Here is a 17,522-nt window from a genome sequence, read left to right as displayed (position 1 = left end):
TGTGAGCAGGGAGACATAGAGGACAGAGGTTACTTCTCAGACAAGAAAGGGAATCTGAAAGAGAGGCTGGGAAGGTGTAAGAAGAGATCTAAGGAAATGTGGAATTATGGGAGACAGGAGAGTTTCTAGGGGGAAGGGCAAGGAGGAAACGTGGCTAAGGCGTTTGCAAAGCCAATGGTGATTAAGTTTTCAGTTGATTTATGAGGAAGGACTCAAAGCCTTCTGGGAGTGATTTCTGGAAAGTGATGGGCTGGGAGCCAGGTAGCTGTGGGTAAGGGATGTGTGAAGGGTGAGGAGAGAGGAGTAGGCAATGCAGCCAGCCTTTTCAAGGCAAGGAGGAAAGAGGGCGTGGGCAGAGAGCAGCCAGAGGGCAGGAGAAGTTCAACCATGCTTTATCCACCCATGGAAACTAATTGAAAAAACATTCAGGGTGGTGAAGTTTTTGGGTGGCAGGAGGAGCTAGGATCCTAACCAAGTTTCAGTGAAATACGTTACATCTGAAAGACCCAGAAAGATGTCTTCCATTGTAACACCAAAGCGGGCAAGAATGGTTAGTAATACGGCAGGAGTATTTAAGTCTGAGAGGTTGCTCAGCAGTTAGTAATTGCTTAGTAACTGCTGCTCAGACGACGTTAGCTGTTCAGTCACTATTCACAGCAGTTTATTGGTTACTTCTCTGTGTATGCGGATCTATAGTGAAGGGATCTGTTATACCCAGCTTTACCACACAGGGGGCAAACTGGTTTAGAATTTTGTGATTGCTAAAGAAACCTGGAAACATCGTCTTTAAATAATTATTCTTCTTTGTTCCCCAATATGGAGTTAGCTCATTCACTGTGCAAAGAGGGCTGTATGCACATCTGCTGTATTTAAAAGTTGTGGCTAACTTTGCGTACTGATTTGAATAAGTGGGTGTGTCTATACAAAGAGTATTTGGATGCCAGAATACATGTATGCAGGCTCTGAACTTTACAGATAGATAGAGAAAATATCTTGTCTGAGATAGTAGATGATATTTCTACTCATTTGAATGTGTATAAAAGTTATTGGTTTTGAAAAATACCAAGTCTATATTCAGGTGCTGTTCTCAGACCGTGATCTGACTATTTTAATTAATAATTTTTTTCTGTGGTCTGAGTATTTGAGCCCAGGCCCTTATACATGTTGGGCAGGTGTTCTCCCACTAAACGAAACCCCTTACATCCCCAGCCTCCTTTTTAATGTCCCAAAGAATCATAATTCATTTTTCAGAGACAATTTGATAATTCTGAACACCTAAATGTTATTAGCAACCAAGACTTTTCCTAAACCAATTTCCAGGTTGTATCTTAAATCTTTCTAAAGCAAATTACGTGATCTAGTGCTCTGCGTGCAATACAACTGAGCGACCCTGAAGAGAGTAGCTGGCGTTTCTGTGGGTGTGGTGAGGGCAAATTACAGCACCCAGGCTGAGACTTGCGTCACAGGCAGCTTTGTGGAGCACAGTAATTAAAGCGTCCTCCAAAGGCTTCTGTCAGAAGCTTGTTGTTCCTACTTTCCTGGATTAACAGTTCACTGTTGCCTTTCAACCAGGAAGCTTAACTATAAACTGCTGCTCTGACTCACGTCCATTTCTACACAGTGCTAGCTCCTGGTGGCTCCACTCGTCACAAATGCCTCTTCTCCTTGTAGGAAAGCCCTGGTTCTGCTTTCGAATGACAGTATTTCATCCTTTTATGTTCAGCTGGAGCCAGGCAAGGGTCTAAATGATGCTTTTGTGCATTTTACCGCACACAATCTTTCTCAGAATATACACGTGCTACTCACACATCTACCTGCCATGCATATACACAGATAATAGTAGAACAGTTTACAAAGTTTATATAAACTTTAAATAGTATATAAAGATTAAATTACATATAAATACATATTAAACTCTTGCTCCTTTCTGTTATTGTTTTGAGATGGGGGTCTTATTCTATATAGCACTGAACTCACTGTTCAAGAGGCTGACAAGTTAGCAAGTTGATTAAGAGCCTCCAGAGGACCTGGGTTCAATTCCTAGGATCCACATGGCAGCTTACAACTAACCGTCCGTGACTCTGGTTCTGAGGAATCTGATGTCCTTGTCTGGCTTCCCTAGACACCAGGCATGCATGCAGCACATAGACATAGAAGCAAGCAAAACATCCACACACATAACATAAACGTAAGTAAGTCTAAAGGAGCATTAGGGAAAGCCACGGTCCGTGCATGTGCACACGCGCAACCGCGCAGGCGCACTGTCGGGCTGACAGGAGGGAGGACGCTTCTTTTCCTTATACTTCAAGTCCATGAGCTCTGCACAGGCTCCGCCACAGAGCCAACCTCAGGAAAAGCTAGCGATCCTTTAGAAGGTCAGGCAGTACACACGCTCAGCCACTAATTATGAATGGTGTTGGCCTGGAGTTTGCTGTTCTTCCTTGGATGTATGTACAGGCAGAAGTGTTTGAATCATCGAGCAATTTTAAAGAGCCATTTGTCTGAAAGTTCCTATCTCTGCAATGTGTGTGTCTTTCTCAATTTCCATTTTCTTTCACTAAAAGTAATAGCACTATAACATTCATGATACAAACATGGAAAACTACTATGTGTGCTTATTAATTGAAGTATATCCATTTTAAGAAGTCTAAGCCAGGCATAGTGGTGCGTGGTTTGAATCCTAGCACTTGACAAGCAGGGGCAGATGGGTCTCTGAGTTAGAAGACAGCCTAATCTACAAAGAGAATTCCAGGACAGTCTGAGCTATATAGAGAGACCCTATCTCAAAACAGATAAGAATTTTTAAAAAATTATTGTTTTTCTTCCTGGACTTGATAATAGGTTTATAATTTGAGAAATAAAATTCAAGTAAACATCCTTAAATCAGTGTGACAGATGATGTTCAGTAGAACACACTGCCTGTGATGCTTAACACCTGGTGTCTTAGTCACTGTTCTATTGCTGTGAAGAGACACCATGGCCATGGCAACTTACAAAAGAAAGTGTTTCCCTGGGAGTTTACTTACAATTTTATAAGTTTAGTCCACAGTCATCATGGTGATCAGTGGTGGCAAGCAGGCAGGCAGGCAGGCAGGCAGGCATGGCATGGCATGGCCGGAGCGGCAGTGGAGAGCTTACATCTGATTTGTAAGATACAGAGAGAGACTGGGCCTGGCATGGGCTTTTTAAACCTCAAATTCCATCTGCAGTGACATCTCTCCTCCAACAGGCCACACCTCCTCCAACAAGGCCACACCTCCTCCAACAAGGCCACACCTCCTCCAACAAGGCCACACCTCCTCCAACAAGGCCACACCTCCTCCAACAAGGCCACACCTCCTCCAACAAGGCCACACCTCCTCCAACAAGGCCACACCTCAAAATTCTTTTTAAACAATTTTATTAACTGCATATCAAGCATTTATCTACAAGCCTATGGGGGCCACTGTCATTCAAACCACCACACCTCGCATGTGTAGGGCACACATTTCACCATGCCTGTCCTATAAGCTGACAAAGAATCTTCTGGTATTTAGCTTTCCCATTTTTTTAAATACACAATCTTTCTTACAGGTTTTATGTATGAAACTCTATGGAAATCCAAAATACCACCAAGCACTCCATTATGGGACAGTGGAGCCACAGGATGGTAAGGGTTTTGTTTTTTGCTTTTTGTTTTTGTTTTTGTTTTTGTTGTTTTGTTTTGTTTTATCCCTTTGGTTTGTGGGCTTGCTTGCCTGTTTTTAATTCTTCCAAATACCGTGGGAGATACAGCCTTGAGAGGAGCAGACTCCGCCCACCCCACCTCACCTGCTGGTTGTGTTCAGTTTCTTGCCATTTTCTTAGTATGCGGCCCGTGACCTAGCCTGTCATTTTGTTTTATTTTATTTTGGTTTGGTTTAATTTTTGTTACCATTTTGTTTTGAGACAGGTCTCACTACGTAGCCTTGGCTGTACCGAGCCTTACTGTATAGATAGGCTGAGCTAGAATTCTTAAACGATCCAACATGCCTCTTCCTCACCAGGACTAGGATTAAAGGTGTGCTCCACCATGCCCAAACAGTGGTGGGTTTTAAAAAGAAAAAAGGAACACATTAAATGGGGGCTGAGGGGTGCATGGTGGAGGGGATGGGGGACAATTGGAGGGAGGGAATGGTGGATGAGTTTGATCAAAGCACAATACATGTACATATGAAATGATCAATAAAACACATTACTGCACTTTACTTTATTTCATTTAAAGTATTTAATTTATGTGTATACGTTTTCACTGGAGTGTATATACATATCCCACGTATATGACGGAGCCCATGGAGACCAAAAGAGACATTGGATTCCCTGGAAACACGTGAGCTTCACGAGGGGGCTGGGAACCAAACCTGGGTCCTCTGCAGAAGCAGCCAGAATTTTTAACCGCTGAGCCATCTCCCAGCCCTGGCAAATTCTTATATGTTAAAGTTTTAAGGCTACATCCTTCAAGCTTATGTTTCACTGTGGGTTTTTTATTTTTGTCTTAACAGAAATAACAGTTACTTATAAACACGGCCTTCCCTTGGTAACCCTCACTCTGCCATCCAGAAAAGAGCGCTGCCAGTTTGTAGTCAAGCCGATGTTGTCGACAGTAGGCTCATTCCTGCAGGACTTACAGAATGAGGATAAAGGCATCAAAACTGCAGCCATCATCACGGCAGGTGTGTATCTGTGCACCTTAGAACTCTACCTTCAGTATTCTTTCTCCTTGGTTCTTTACTTTCTTAGAAAGAATTTCATCATATAATAAATTATAATATATATTATATATATTATGTAATCAATGGCTACCCATGCAGAGTCCTTTTACCTTACACACCATTAAAATAATAGATCAGAGCCAGCACAGTGGTACATGCTTATAATCCCAGCACCTGAGAAGCTGAGACGGGAACATTGAGAGTTCAAAACTAGACTAGGCTATGTAGCAAGACAGCATCTCAACATAAAATGAAGTAAACAAAAAGAATGTCCCAAGTCTATTAAATAAAAGAAATGAGATAAGTTTAGTGTTAATTTCAGTTATTTATTTTATAAATAGCCAGAGACATTTTTCCTATGAGAAAAATTTTAGTAGAATGGCATTAGTGTGTAATTTTCAGCAAAAGTTTAATAATTGGGAATAAGGTGTGTTTTATACAATTAAAGTAGCCAGTAGAAAATGCATACATAGTGAATTAATCTTTGTTATGGAGCCATTACAGTCAGGGATTGTTTCCAACGTATTAGTCCTTAGGAAAATATACAATTCAATATCAGGAAAAGGAGCCAATCATTTATGTACTTAAGAATATGATATGAACTTTATATTCTCATTGCATGAAATCGTTTGAGACCAACTGCCCCTAAAATTGAAGAAGGAATTATTAAATCAGTTCAATATTTAAAGGGCACTGGTACATAAACATTAATAAATTATCATTGTTCTTTTTATGTATTAAAAGTTCCATGGAAGCTTATTTAAAAGTTAATGATTACTGTTGTCGTTTTGAAAAGGAAATAAACACGGACTGGGGAAATGAATCAGCAATGAAAAGTGGAGTTCCAACTATCGACAGTCAGGTCTGTGTAACTCCATCTCCAGGGAATCTATCGCCCTCTCTTGGCCACCACAGGGATTGCACTCATGTGCACAAACCCACACATGAACACATATGCACATAATTAAAAATAAAAAGGCTAAATAAACAAGCAAGAAAAATAAACAGTTTTTTCCCTAACCAGTTTAAGAACAAATTAAGGGATAGATACAGATGTTGTCAACATAGAGATTAAAGAATTTATTCATCCAACAAATATTTGTTGAGCATCTAGCATACACCTTATAGATGCTAGAGACAGAGCAAAGAGCCACAGAGATAAAACTCCTGCGCGTAATAGAACTTAACATTTTCAGGAGGGAAAACAAACAAGATAAAGCAATAATTATGCAGAATGTTAATTAGTGTAAACCTTAATGGAGAAAATAAAGTAACATAGGATTGCGATGGCTGAGTCTGCAGGGTCAGCACTGAGAAAAGATCTAGACAAGAGGAGAACCTGAAGATGGGGGTACCTGGAGGAGATGGGTGGACCTGAAGGAGATGGGGGACCTGGAGGAGATGGAGGACCTGGAGGAGATGGGGGATCTGGAGGAGATGGGGGAAACTTGGAGGAGATGTGGGGACCTGGAGGAGATGAGGGGACCTGGAGGAAATGGGGAGACCTGGAGGAGATGAGGGGACCTGGAGGAGATGAGGGGACCTGGAGGAAATGGGGGAACCTGGAGGATATGGGGGGACTTGGAGGATATGAGGGGACCTAGAGGAGATGGTGGGGACCTGGAGGAGATGAGGGGACCTGGAGGAAATGGGGGGACCTGGAGGAAATGGGGGGACCTGGAGGAGATGGGGGGACCTGGAGGAAATGGGGGACCTAGAGGAGATGGTGGGGACCTGGAGGAGATGAGGGGACCTGGAGGAAATGGGGGGGACCTGGAGGAGATGGGGGAACCTGGAGGAGATGGGGGGACCTGGAGGAGATGGGGGAAACCTGGAGGAGATGGGGGAAACCTGGAGGAAATGTGGGGACCTGGAGGAAATGAGGGGACCTGGAGGAGATGTGGGGACCTGGAAGAGATGAGGGAACCTGGAGGAGATGAGGGGACCTGGAGGAAATGGGGAGACCTGGAGGAGATGAGAGGACCTGGAGGAGATGGGGGGACCTGGAGGAGATGGGGGGACCTGGAGGAGATGAGAGGACCTGGAGGAGATGGGGGGACCTGGAGGAGATGGGGGGATCTGGAGGAGATGGGGGGACCTGGAGGAGATGAGAGGGGCTTGCAGTTCTGAGGAACTCCAGGTGAGAGGCCTTGCATTGGGCATAGTCAAGCAGCAAAGGCTGGAGGAGGAACAATTCTCAGATGAGGTTGAGCAGGTTGAAAGGGGCTCTTGGTTGTTCTAAGGGCCTGGAGGTGAGCTTTCTTCCTACCTGTGGCCACAATGGGTTTCTCAGTAACTCAGACACAGGAGCAATGGTAACCCTGGGCTTTCCTGCCTGTCCTGGGAATTGGCAACAGACAGATGCATACCCAGACCTCAGATGGGGTCAAAACGAGCAGGGCCTTCACATAAATATCCCATACATTAGTGAAGAAAAGTGGGTAAGATTGATGGATTAAAAATGGCTGACATTTCCTCAAAATACTTCAATAACGTTGAAAACACAGCACACGGAAGACAGAAACTTTTCTCTAAGGAAATGGGACTCTAAATTGAGTTGAAAAATACTTTATTGAAGTCATCTAAATGTATTTTTTTTAATGATACTTGGGAAATCAGATTAAAAACATCATTGTGTTGCTGGGTTTTTGTTTGTTTTATGGTTTGTTTGTTGTTCTTAAGCAAATAGGACAGGGGTGGAATTTGCCTGTGTTTAGTTTGCACTTGAAAAGTGTGTTCTGAAACTGCCGTACATCTGCCCCTTTTTTTTTCTTTTTCGTTTTTCCCTTTTTTTTTTTTTTTTTTTTTTGCCAATTCCTGGGAACATGGTCTTACCCAATTGTACAGGAGGAGCCCAGACAGCTAGATTCTAGCCACAGACCCAGCTGCAGACTTGACTAACTGCCTCCTGGGACGGTAGAGCTAGGAGGCAGCCAGCCAGCTTCTCTGTTGTGAGAACAGCCTTACTGGGGCACACTGGTTACTGTAGCTGAGATGGCTTCAGCTGAATATATGAGCAGACACCTGGGCAGGAAGAAACACACTTCCAGAACTTTCCTAGAGTAGATTTCACAGAATTATGTGTGGGCTGTTCTGGAGAAGAGAGCACTCCCTGCTCAGCACTGGTTTCCCACGTACCGCACAGTGAGTTTGCTTTCTTAACACCTGGCCTACGTCAAAGCCTTGTGGGTTTTGGTTTTAAAATAGACTGTGTAAGACTTGGTGCAAAGCACCTTGAGGTTAAAACTTTCCAGGAAACTTCCTTCTCCCATGATGATCCCCACGTGCCTGAAACATTCCTAAACTGAAATTCAGGGGGCCAGAAGATATGTATATGTGTGTATATATATGTATATGTGATATATATCATGTATAAAACATATATATTTATATTCATTATATATTTATAATATATTAATATATGTGTATGTGATATATCACATATAAAACATATATTACTATATGTATATGTGTATACATGTATATATATGTATATATGTGTATATATATGTATACATATATATATGTGTGTGTATATACATATACATATACATATACATATACATATACATATACATATACATATACATATACATATACATATACATATACATATACATATACATATACATATACATATACATATACATATACATATACATATACATACATATACATATACATATACATATACATATACATATATATATATCAGACAATATAATTGTAAGCTTGAACAAGCACCAAGTCTTGGGACAAGTTTCTACAAATACCAGCTGCAAAGCTAGACAGCAACTAGGAAATATTGCTAGACTGAGAGCTAATAGCACTGTCATGACGAGAACTTGGAAAGTGTAACTTTACTTTGAACCTTCATTGGCTCTAGAGGAAGAGGTGCCATGGAATGATGCCGGTAGTGAGCCAAATGGAGTTAAGTCAAGGGCTAGTGAGCCTTCAGGAATATGAACATCTGATGCTAGCGTCATTACTGGTGGGTTAAGGGTGAGGAGGCCTGAGAGATACAGAGACCAGGCAGAGACCTCTACCATGTGTTTCTAGAACCTTCATCTTCAGGGTAAGAATTCAGAGATGAGACAAGGTTGGGGATTAGGAAGTTTCGTTTTAGGAAGTACACACTCAGGAGGGACGTCCCAAGAGAGTTACACCTTGTGGTCTTTAGACAACATCTGGGGGATGGGGTACAAAGGATTAACCCTTGGGGTGATTTAACAAGGAATACTTTGTCATGTCTGGATGCAAGGGAGAAGTTCCGTCATGATGTCGCAGTTGACGCTATTTTTCTTTTAATGATAAAGCCACATTTGATAGTTATTGATTCTATATTTAGATTCTATGTGGTTTATGACCCTAAAGTTTTTGTCTTAAAACAATTCCTTGTTGCTGTTGTTTTATTTAAACCCCTTCTTGTATTCTAACCAGTCCCTATTTCAATTTTACCTACAGCGGTTGACTGACTGACTTTTTTTTCCCTATCCTCTTGAATAGCTCGTTAATTCAATTTCTTTTTATCTCTGAGACATTTGAAATTGCTATTAAATTCTCTTCTTGGTCCTTATCTGTTCTCATAAATGCAATTTAGACATAGTCAAGTCTACTTTTTCTCTCTGCCACTCAATCTCCCTGTAGTTTTACCTCCTTTTCCATGCTAAGAAGGAACTATGAGCCAATGTGGTGGGTGACATTTGGGTGCAACTGGGATACTAAGATTGGTTTCAAGTCAACGTCTCACCTTTGGATGGCCTAAGACTCACAATATGGACCAGGCTTGCCTTGAACTCACAGATCTGCCTGCTTCTGCCTCCCAGCTTCTGGGATTAAATGTGTGTGCCACCCTGCCCAGTTTGTCCTACTAAGTTTTGAACTAACACCAATAAGTCACCTCCAATAATTAAAAACAAGGAATTAAAAATGTCACTGCCTACATGTTTGTCTGTCAATCTACCCCTATCATCCATCTATCTATCTATCTATCTATCTATCTATCTATCTATCTATCTATCTATCTATCTATCTCATATATTATGGCCTTGGCTATAAGCAGCAGTAATGATCTTTAGCTAACCAGAAGAGTGTATTGCTAAGGTCTCTGACTGGAAGTGGCAGAAATCCAGGCTTAGATACAGGCAGCAACAGGGAGAGTCAAAAGCAGACTGGGTCAGCCCAAGTCTGCTTACTGGGCTCCACTACTAACACCTTGTTCCAAAGGCCGTCTCAGGGTATGCGAGCATATCATGAGGTGAGTCAAGACTAAAGAAGAATGGAGACAGAGTCAGTGCTGCATGGATATGATTTCTTGGTGCACTTGTGTGCACACTGATGTCGTGGGTAGCATCCCATGGGGATCATCCTCCCATGTGGTCATCACCTGAGAAGCAGGAGACTCAGGTGTTCAAGGTCACCTTCTGCTACACTGTGAGTTTGAGGATAGATCAGGTTGTATGAAAGCCTGTGCTGGTTAGAAGGTTTTTTGTTGTTGTTGTTGTTGTTGTTGTTGTTTGGGGGCTGTTTGTTTGTCAATTTGACACATGAATAAGGAACTCTCTCAGCTGAAGAACTGCCTTGCTCAAATTGGCCTGTGGGCTTGTGGTTTGAATGAGAAAGCCCCCTCTCCCAGGTTCATAAATTTCAAAGTCTGAGCCCTAGTTGATGGAACTCTTTGGGAAGTATTAGGAGGTGTGGGCTTGTGTGTCTTTGGGGGTGGGTTTTGAGGTTTCAAGAGTCCATGCTAAGCCCAGTGTGTCTCTGCTTGGAACCTGTGGATCAGATGTGAGTTCTTGGCTACTGCTCCAGAGCCCTGCCTGCTTGCCAGCCACCCCCTCCCTACCATGAGGATCATGGATTAACCCCCTGAAACTGTCAGCAAGTCCCCCAATTCAATGCTTTCTTTTAAAGGCTTCTTTGGTCACAGCTTCTCCTCATAGCAATAGAACAGCAACTATGAATATCTGTGGACATGTTCTCCATTAATGATTGGTGTGGAAGGGCCCAGCCCACTATAGATGGCGCTGTCCCATCCACGTGGTTCTGGATTGTACAAGGAAGTAAAGGGGAGAAGCCATAGAGATCAGTGGGCAGGGTTTCTCCACCATCTCTGCTTCCATTCCTAGCTTGACTTCACACCTCAGCTTCCCTCAGAGATGACTGTAACCTACATGCCAAATAAACTCTTTCCTCCAAAAGTTGGTTTTGGTCTGGTAGCTTTTCACAGCAACTGAAACATAACTGGTATGTGCCCTATCTCAAAGAAAAAGGAAAAGAAGAGAAGAGGAGAGGAGAGGAGAGGAGAGGAGAGGAGAGGAGAGGAGAGGAGAGGAGAGGAGAGGAGAGGAGAGGAGAGAAGAGAAGAGAAGAGAAGAGAAGAGAAGAGAAGAGAAGAGAAGAGAAGAGAAGAGAAGAGAAGAGAAGAGAAGAGAAGAGAAGAGAAGAGAAAAGAAAAGGAGAAAAATTTTCATGAGTCTGAAGGAAAGGACTTGCATAGTTGTGCCCCTAAATGATTTCATGGTTTCACCTAAACCAGAGAAGGCCTGGTTTATCTCAGGCAAATCTTAAGGATGCTAGGCACATTCTTGGCTCTGACCACTGCCAGGGCTCAGGCCCCAACAGTCCACCTTACAGGCTGGCGACAGTTTTCCCTGCTTGAAGTATCCTGTACAACAACATGAGGAAGCAGATCAGGGCTGCTAACGGTCATCCTGAAGGCTGCAGCTCAAGACAGTGTAAAGTCAACCTAGATACTGCTGCCTCCATGGGCCTAGCCCTGCTGTGGAGGGCCTGCACATCTCGGAATCTATGCAGACCATTTTAACCATGGACATTGGTCTGGATTCCAGTCCATCTGGCACAGAGGGGAAGAAATGTCTGCTGTTCCCTGTGGTCCAGTGGAAGGGGAGGCAATGAAGCAATCGGAGAAGATTCCCTTAGTAAGAAAGGGGCGCTACCTGAAAGGCAAATGCTCACACCTGTGTTATAAAATTTCAGAGTCTTAGCTTTTACCTGTTGGGACGAGGCACCCACTGCTTCAAAGCAGACTTAGGTGTGTGTTGTTTCTTTCAGATGGCAGTGAAATTCCAGCTTCAACATTGATGGACACTTTGCTAATGACAGATTTTAAGCTCATCATTAACAAACTACGGTATGATATACGGTGTCACAAGAAAGGTAAGCAAAGGCCCTCAGCTACCTTAACTTTTGCTTGAGTGGGGAGGCTTTTACAGAGAGCAAAGCAACCTTGTTGAGAACAGAGTTTCCTGAGGTATTACACAATGGCCATTTTCCTTCTGCCAGAAGCAGGGGGGAGATTTCCCCTGATTTTTATCATGAAAACTGAATAGAGATCTCAAAAGTAAGGTATGGCCCTCATTCCTGACCTCCCTGGCATCTTAAAATCTCAAGTGCAGGTCAGTTGCAATTCTTAGCCATGCTACTCAACACTGAGGGCTGCAGTTTGCCCTGGGACCTCAGTTCCCCGATCCAAGTACGAACCACGACAGACCCTGCTTAGCTTCCAAGACCAGATCAAACTGAACATGGTCAGGTGGTGTGGCCTGAGCTCAGCTCCCAGGAGAGTTGCTGACAGTCAGTTTGTTTCCCCTTTTAGTTGCTGTTAAGGAATGAAGACTTCCAGACTCATTTACATGCCAAATATGAAACTAGAAGTCTTTCCTCTTTCAAGTTTTCCTTTGAATTTCAAACTCTAGGTTGAACAAGCCTAATCTGAAGAATGAAGTCCAAAACTTTTCGAATACTGATATAACACAAATGGAAAATCCCACTATTTATAAGAGTTCTTGTGATGGGCTTCAGTCAGAAGGCAGGTACATGGAGGGTAGGATATACCTCAGGGACAGAGTGCTTAGCATTATATATATATATGTATATATGTATATATATATATATGTATATGTGTATACATATATATATATATATGTATATATATATATATATATATAAAATTACCATCAATATACATATGGTATATTAGTTAGGGTTTTACTGCTGTGAACAGATACCATGACCAAAGCAACTCTTATAAGGGCAACATTTAACTAGGGCTGGCTTACAGGTTCAGAGGTTCAGTCCCTTATCATCATGGTGGGAGCATGGCAGCATTCAGGCTGGCATGGTATGGGCAAAGCTGAGAGTTCTACATCTTCATCTGAAGGCTGTTAGCAGAATACTGACTTCCAGGCAGCTAGGATGAGGGTCTGAAAGCCCACAACCACAGTGACACACGTACTCCAACAGACCACACTTCCAATAGTGCCACCCCCTGGGCCAAGCATATACAAACCATCACGTATGGTAAATATAAAATGTAGATGTTGGATCCCATCCCCAAGATCTCTCATGTCTGAGCAAAGATTCCAAAATCTGAAACCTATGCAAAATTTGAAATAAGTGTCTGGCCCCAAGCGCTGTGGAGAAGAGATACTCTACTAGAAACGTTTTTAGCATCAGCAATTGGTTTCTGACATTTCTATTGTCACCACTCCACCTATTGCCTCTGCCCTCCTCTTTCTTTTCCCCATGGTGTGGCCGGCATGGGGACATGGCCTTTTGTGGCTGTGTGTGTCCCACAGTGGCCGGCATGGGGACATGGCCTTTTGTGGCTGTGTGTGTCCCACAGTTTTTAAGTATTCTCTTGGTGTTCCCCTCTTGTCTTTCTCTTTAATTTTCAGCCTTGGGGGTTTTGGGTAGATCATCACGCTCACTGATTCTTGACTCTCTAGTGTGGGGTCACTAAGAGAGCCCATGGAGAGAGTTTTCATTCCGTGCGGTGGCTTTTATTTCTTATGCTCCTTTGTCCTTCCTTAGCCTTCCCAACTCTCTATTCACTCCATGTTCTTGGATGCTGCTCACCTTATCCATTAGAGGTTTAATGACATTAATCAGTTGCCTTCATAGTGCACTAGTTGAGTTTTGCCAATATGATGCCAAGAAAATCAAAGGCCATCAATGAAGAGGGAACCTAGACTGCCCTACATTCATGTCGATGGGGGCATTTTCTCAACGATTTATGTGGAAGGGTTCACTCCACTGTGAGTGGTACTTCCCTGGGCTGGTGGTACTGGATGGTCTAAGAAAGGAAACTGAGCAAGCCATGGAGAATAAGCAAGTAAGCAGCACCCATCCATGGCCTCTGCATCAGCTCCTGCCTCCAGGTTCCTGACCTGGCTCCTCAGTGATAAGCTGGAACCTGTAAGTCAACTATACCCTTTCCTTCTGAAGCAGCCTTTGATTTGTGTCTGTCACAGCAATAGAAAGCCAGTTAAGACACATATCTTAGTCTAGTAGTTCCAAAGTTGGGCTGTAACCTCCCTCTCTCTTCCAAATCCCAAGATGGAATGTTAGGTCCACAAGGCCCAAGGCCCAACCTCCAGGTCCTTCCAGCTCAAGAGAAGACTGTGCTGTCGTCGTCTTTGAGGAGGGGTGCTGGGTTGGGCTTGAGCTCCTGTCCCAGTGATCTGAGGTCTAACTGTTCTCCGTGTTACTGCAAGAAACCCGTGTTACACAGTCCAAATGAGCAGGGAAGGACACAGTGTGCGTGCTTGGATGAAAACCAATAGAAGAATAATACTGGATTAATTGAAGACGGTATTAAATTACAAATTTAGAGTTAAAAAATCCATTTCAAGTCATTCTTAAACATTAACAGATATGAATTTAAAAGTTCAGGCAGTGAAAATGGACTCTACATAAAAGACATGCAAAAAATCCCAACCACGTGTAAATGATTGTCTCAGACATGGGTTTTATTAGGAGATGCAGAAATACTTGGTCAGTTTTGGGTTGGCAATTAACTCGGGAATTCTGTGCTACCGATTTCTCTGAAAGCACAGTGGGTGCCCTGCTCTGTCTTACACCGTGGTGTCCTTTCAGGGAGAGACAGAAGTTTGCTTCTATTCCTAAACAGCGTAATCAACAAACTCCATGGTAGGCACATTCATCTCCCTTCCCACTTTTTGTAAATTTCTACTTTTCTCACTGTCCCGACTTTATCCCTTCATTGCTTCTCTATTCCCCTTTTAAGACTCCATAACCAAGCCGGGCGTGGTGACACATGCCTTTAATCCCAGCACTTGGGAGGCAGAGGCAGGCAGATTTCTGAGATTAAGGCCCAGCCTGGTCTACAGAGTGAGTTCCAGGACAGCCAGGGCTACACAGAGAAACCCTGTCTTGAAAAACCAAACCAACCCAAAAAAAAAAAAAAAAAAAAAAAAAAAAAGACACCATAACCTTGGGGCTGGAGAGATGGCTCAGTGGTTGGGATAACTTGCTGCCCTTGAAGAGGACCCAAGCTGAGTTCCCAGCACCCACATGGTGGCTTACAACCACTCCTAATTCCAGTCCCAGGGATCCAGCAACACACACACACACACACACACACACACACACACGAGTATGCTTACTTATATGTAGACAAAACATTCATACACATAAAATAAAAATAGTTGTGTTTTTTCAAAAGTAATTTTGAAATTCACAGGAAGTACAAGAGACCCTGAATAACCAGAATAATCCTGACCAAAAAGAACAGGGCTGGAGGGACCCCACACTTTGGTTGAATTTCCATTGATTTCTCTGCTTAGGAAACCTGCTATAATTTCATTGAATGGATTTTCTAAGTGTTTAGTATTTATCTCAGCTCCCTCCACCTCATAGATTTTTTTTTTGAGTTGGTTTCTGATAATATCTCAGATCTATGCTTCTGTTTCATTTCCTTTCTGACATTTGAATGTAGATTTTAATCATTCCAGAAACTTTGAAATAATGCTGCCTACTGGCTTTCTGCTTGTGGCTTGCTCAGCCTGCTGTCTTGTATAACCTAGGACCACCTGTCCAGAGGTTGTATCACCCAGTGAGATGGGCCTTCCACACCAACCGTTAACCAAAAAGATTCCTCATAGTCTTGACTGATAGATGCATTTTTAATTTGAAGCTCAATGAGGAAAACGGCCCCAGATGGTTGTTGCTTGTGTCGGGTCCATGCGAGATCTAAGCAGGGCAGTGCCCTTTCTGGTTGATACTTTCTTTTCTGCTTGGTTGAGTCTGCTGGCGATGCGTTCCTAAATGTTTTGGGTTTTATTCACTGAAGTTTTCATTACCAGTATTTCTGGGTTTTTTGTTTCCCACCCTTCGAAATCCTCCATCTCCTTCTACCTTGCTGACTTTTATCCACATCGTTCATTTTCTTCTCAGTTATGCTGAATTTCCCTCTCCAAGTCCTAGATTGAATTCCAATGCATTTGTGTCTTCTTCAAGTCTTTGTTCATTTTTGCCAGATGGCTTCTGCATTTCTACCGCTTTACCCGTCTCACCTGTCTCAGAGGTCAGTAGAGGAGGAGCTATGATCCCCTGCAGGAGTCTTGTTGCCTGGCTCTTCCAGTCTCTTGTGTCTTCTGTGTTGCAATTTGTACATCTTTTTGTTGTCTCTTCCATTTATTATGTCTTTGGATTGTTTCTTGATTAACCTTCCCAAGACCCTGAACGCACACCGCTGCCCCCAGCAGGACTCAGCAAAGAGGAAACCCCTGGGTATTTTGGGTTGAGGTAGCTTCGGCTCCCTGCCTTCAACCTCTCCAGGGCTGGAGCTGTGCTTGGCTTACTTCTCTGCATCACCTTTCTTTTCCCTGACATATATTCACTTCCTTTATGGAGTTCCAAAATCTTCCTCTGTTGCGAATAGTCTATTGTCCCTTAATCTGACCCTGCGCTGGCTCACACAGAAGCAGGCTTTAGTCACAATGTGATCTGAAAGTTCCCTCTTAACTCTGCTAGTCCCTGAACAAAGACAGGTTTCCCTTTCATTGTCTTCTTCAGTGTTAGCTTTCACTGTAGGGGACTTTGTTCCCCTTCTTGTTGGATCTCGGTACCTCCCTCCCTCCTTCTCTCTTCTTAATTCCTTTCTCTCCTTCCTGTTCTCTGGACCGTTTTTTTCTGGTTCTTTCTCTGCACATTCGTTACTGCTTTACAGAAAACCTGTCCTTTGCTGAAAGTGTTCATCAGACCTCAGAGCTTTCTTCTTTCCCTATTTGTAATCTGGATTTCCTTCCCTTGTCAAGAACTCACACAGGCCATTGATTTACGACTGTGGGGATGGAACCCATTCTCATTCGATTTTAGAGGAAATGCTTTGCATTATTTTTCCTTGGTATAACCTTAGCTATCTGTTGCACAGAGCTTTTATTATGTTGGGGCTAGAACCCTCAGTTCCTTGTTTGTTCAAGGCTTTTATCATGAAGAGGTGTTGAATTTTTCTAAATCCTTTCTCTCCAGCTATTGAGCCCTTGATTGAACTTGTATGCTTTTTTGTGCTTGTTGATTTCTGTTTGTGGATTCTTCCTTGCATATCTGAAATAAAAATCTATCTGACCATGATGTATGATTCTTAATGTGTTGCTGAATTTGGCTTCCACCTATTTTATTGATAACTTTGCATTTATGCTAGATTTTTAGATTAGATAATTAGATTAGATAATTAGATATTTTAAGTCAAGTCCTTATCTTGTTTTTTATTAGAGCAATATTGGTGATATGGAATGAATTTAGAAACTTTACTTCCCTATTTCATGGGCTAGTTTAAAAATCACCAGTGTAATATATTTGAAAGTAGAGTAGGGGGGCTGTTGAGATGGCTCAGTGGCTAAGAGCACTGACTGCTCTTCCAGAGGTCCTGAGTTCAATTCCCAGCAACCACATGGTGGCTCATAACTATCTGTAATAGGATCCAATACCCTCTTCTGGTGTGTCTGAAGACAGCTACAATGTACT

General features: G+C 42.8%; 1 protein-coding gene across 5 annotated transcripts in view; it reads left to right on the top strand.

Moving 5' to 3' along the window:
* The window catches only part of Mcub (mitochondrial calcium uniporter dominant negative beta subunit), a 55,252-nt gene that overhangs the window by 31,938 nt on the left and 5,792 nt on the right, over positions 1–17,522 (top strand). For 2 of the 5 annotated variants that reach the window (NM_001293644.1, NM_025779.3), the window contains exons 2-4: positions 3,574–3,649; positions 4,521–4,691; positions 11,805–11,909. In NM_001293644.1, coding sequence (NP_001280573.1) covers positions 3,574–3,649; positions 4,521–4,691; positions 11,805–11,909 — 352 coding nt within the window. The remainder of the gene's footprint in view (positions 1–3,573; positions 3,650–4,520; positions 4,692–11,804; positions 11,910–17,522) is intronic. The other 3 variants (XM_006501900.2, XM_011240197.3, XM_006501901.4) reach the window with 2 other exon arrangements.

This window comes from Mus musculus, chromosome 3 (genome assembly GCF_000001635.26).
Source record: "Mus musculus strain C57BL/6J chromosome 3, GRCm38.p6 C57BL/6J".
NCBI lineage: Eukaryota > Metazoa > Chordata > Mammalia > Rodentia > Muridae > Mus > Mus musculus.
This window is presented reverse-complemented; position numbering and strand designations above follow the sequence as displayed.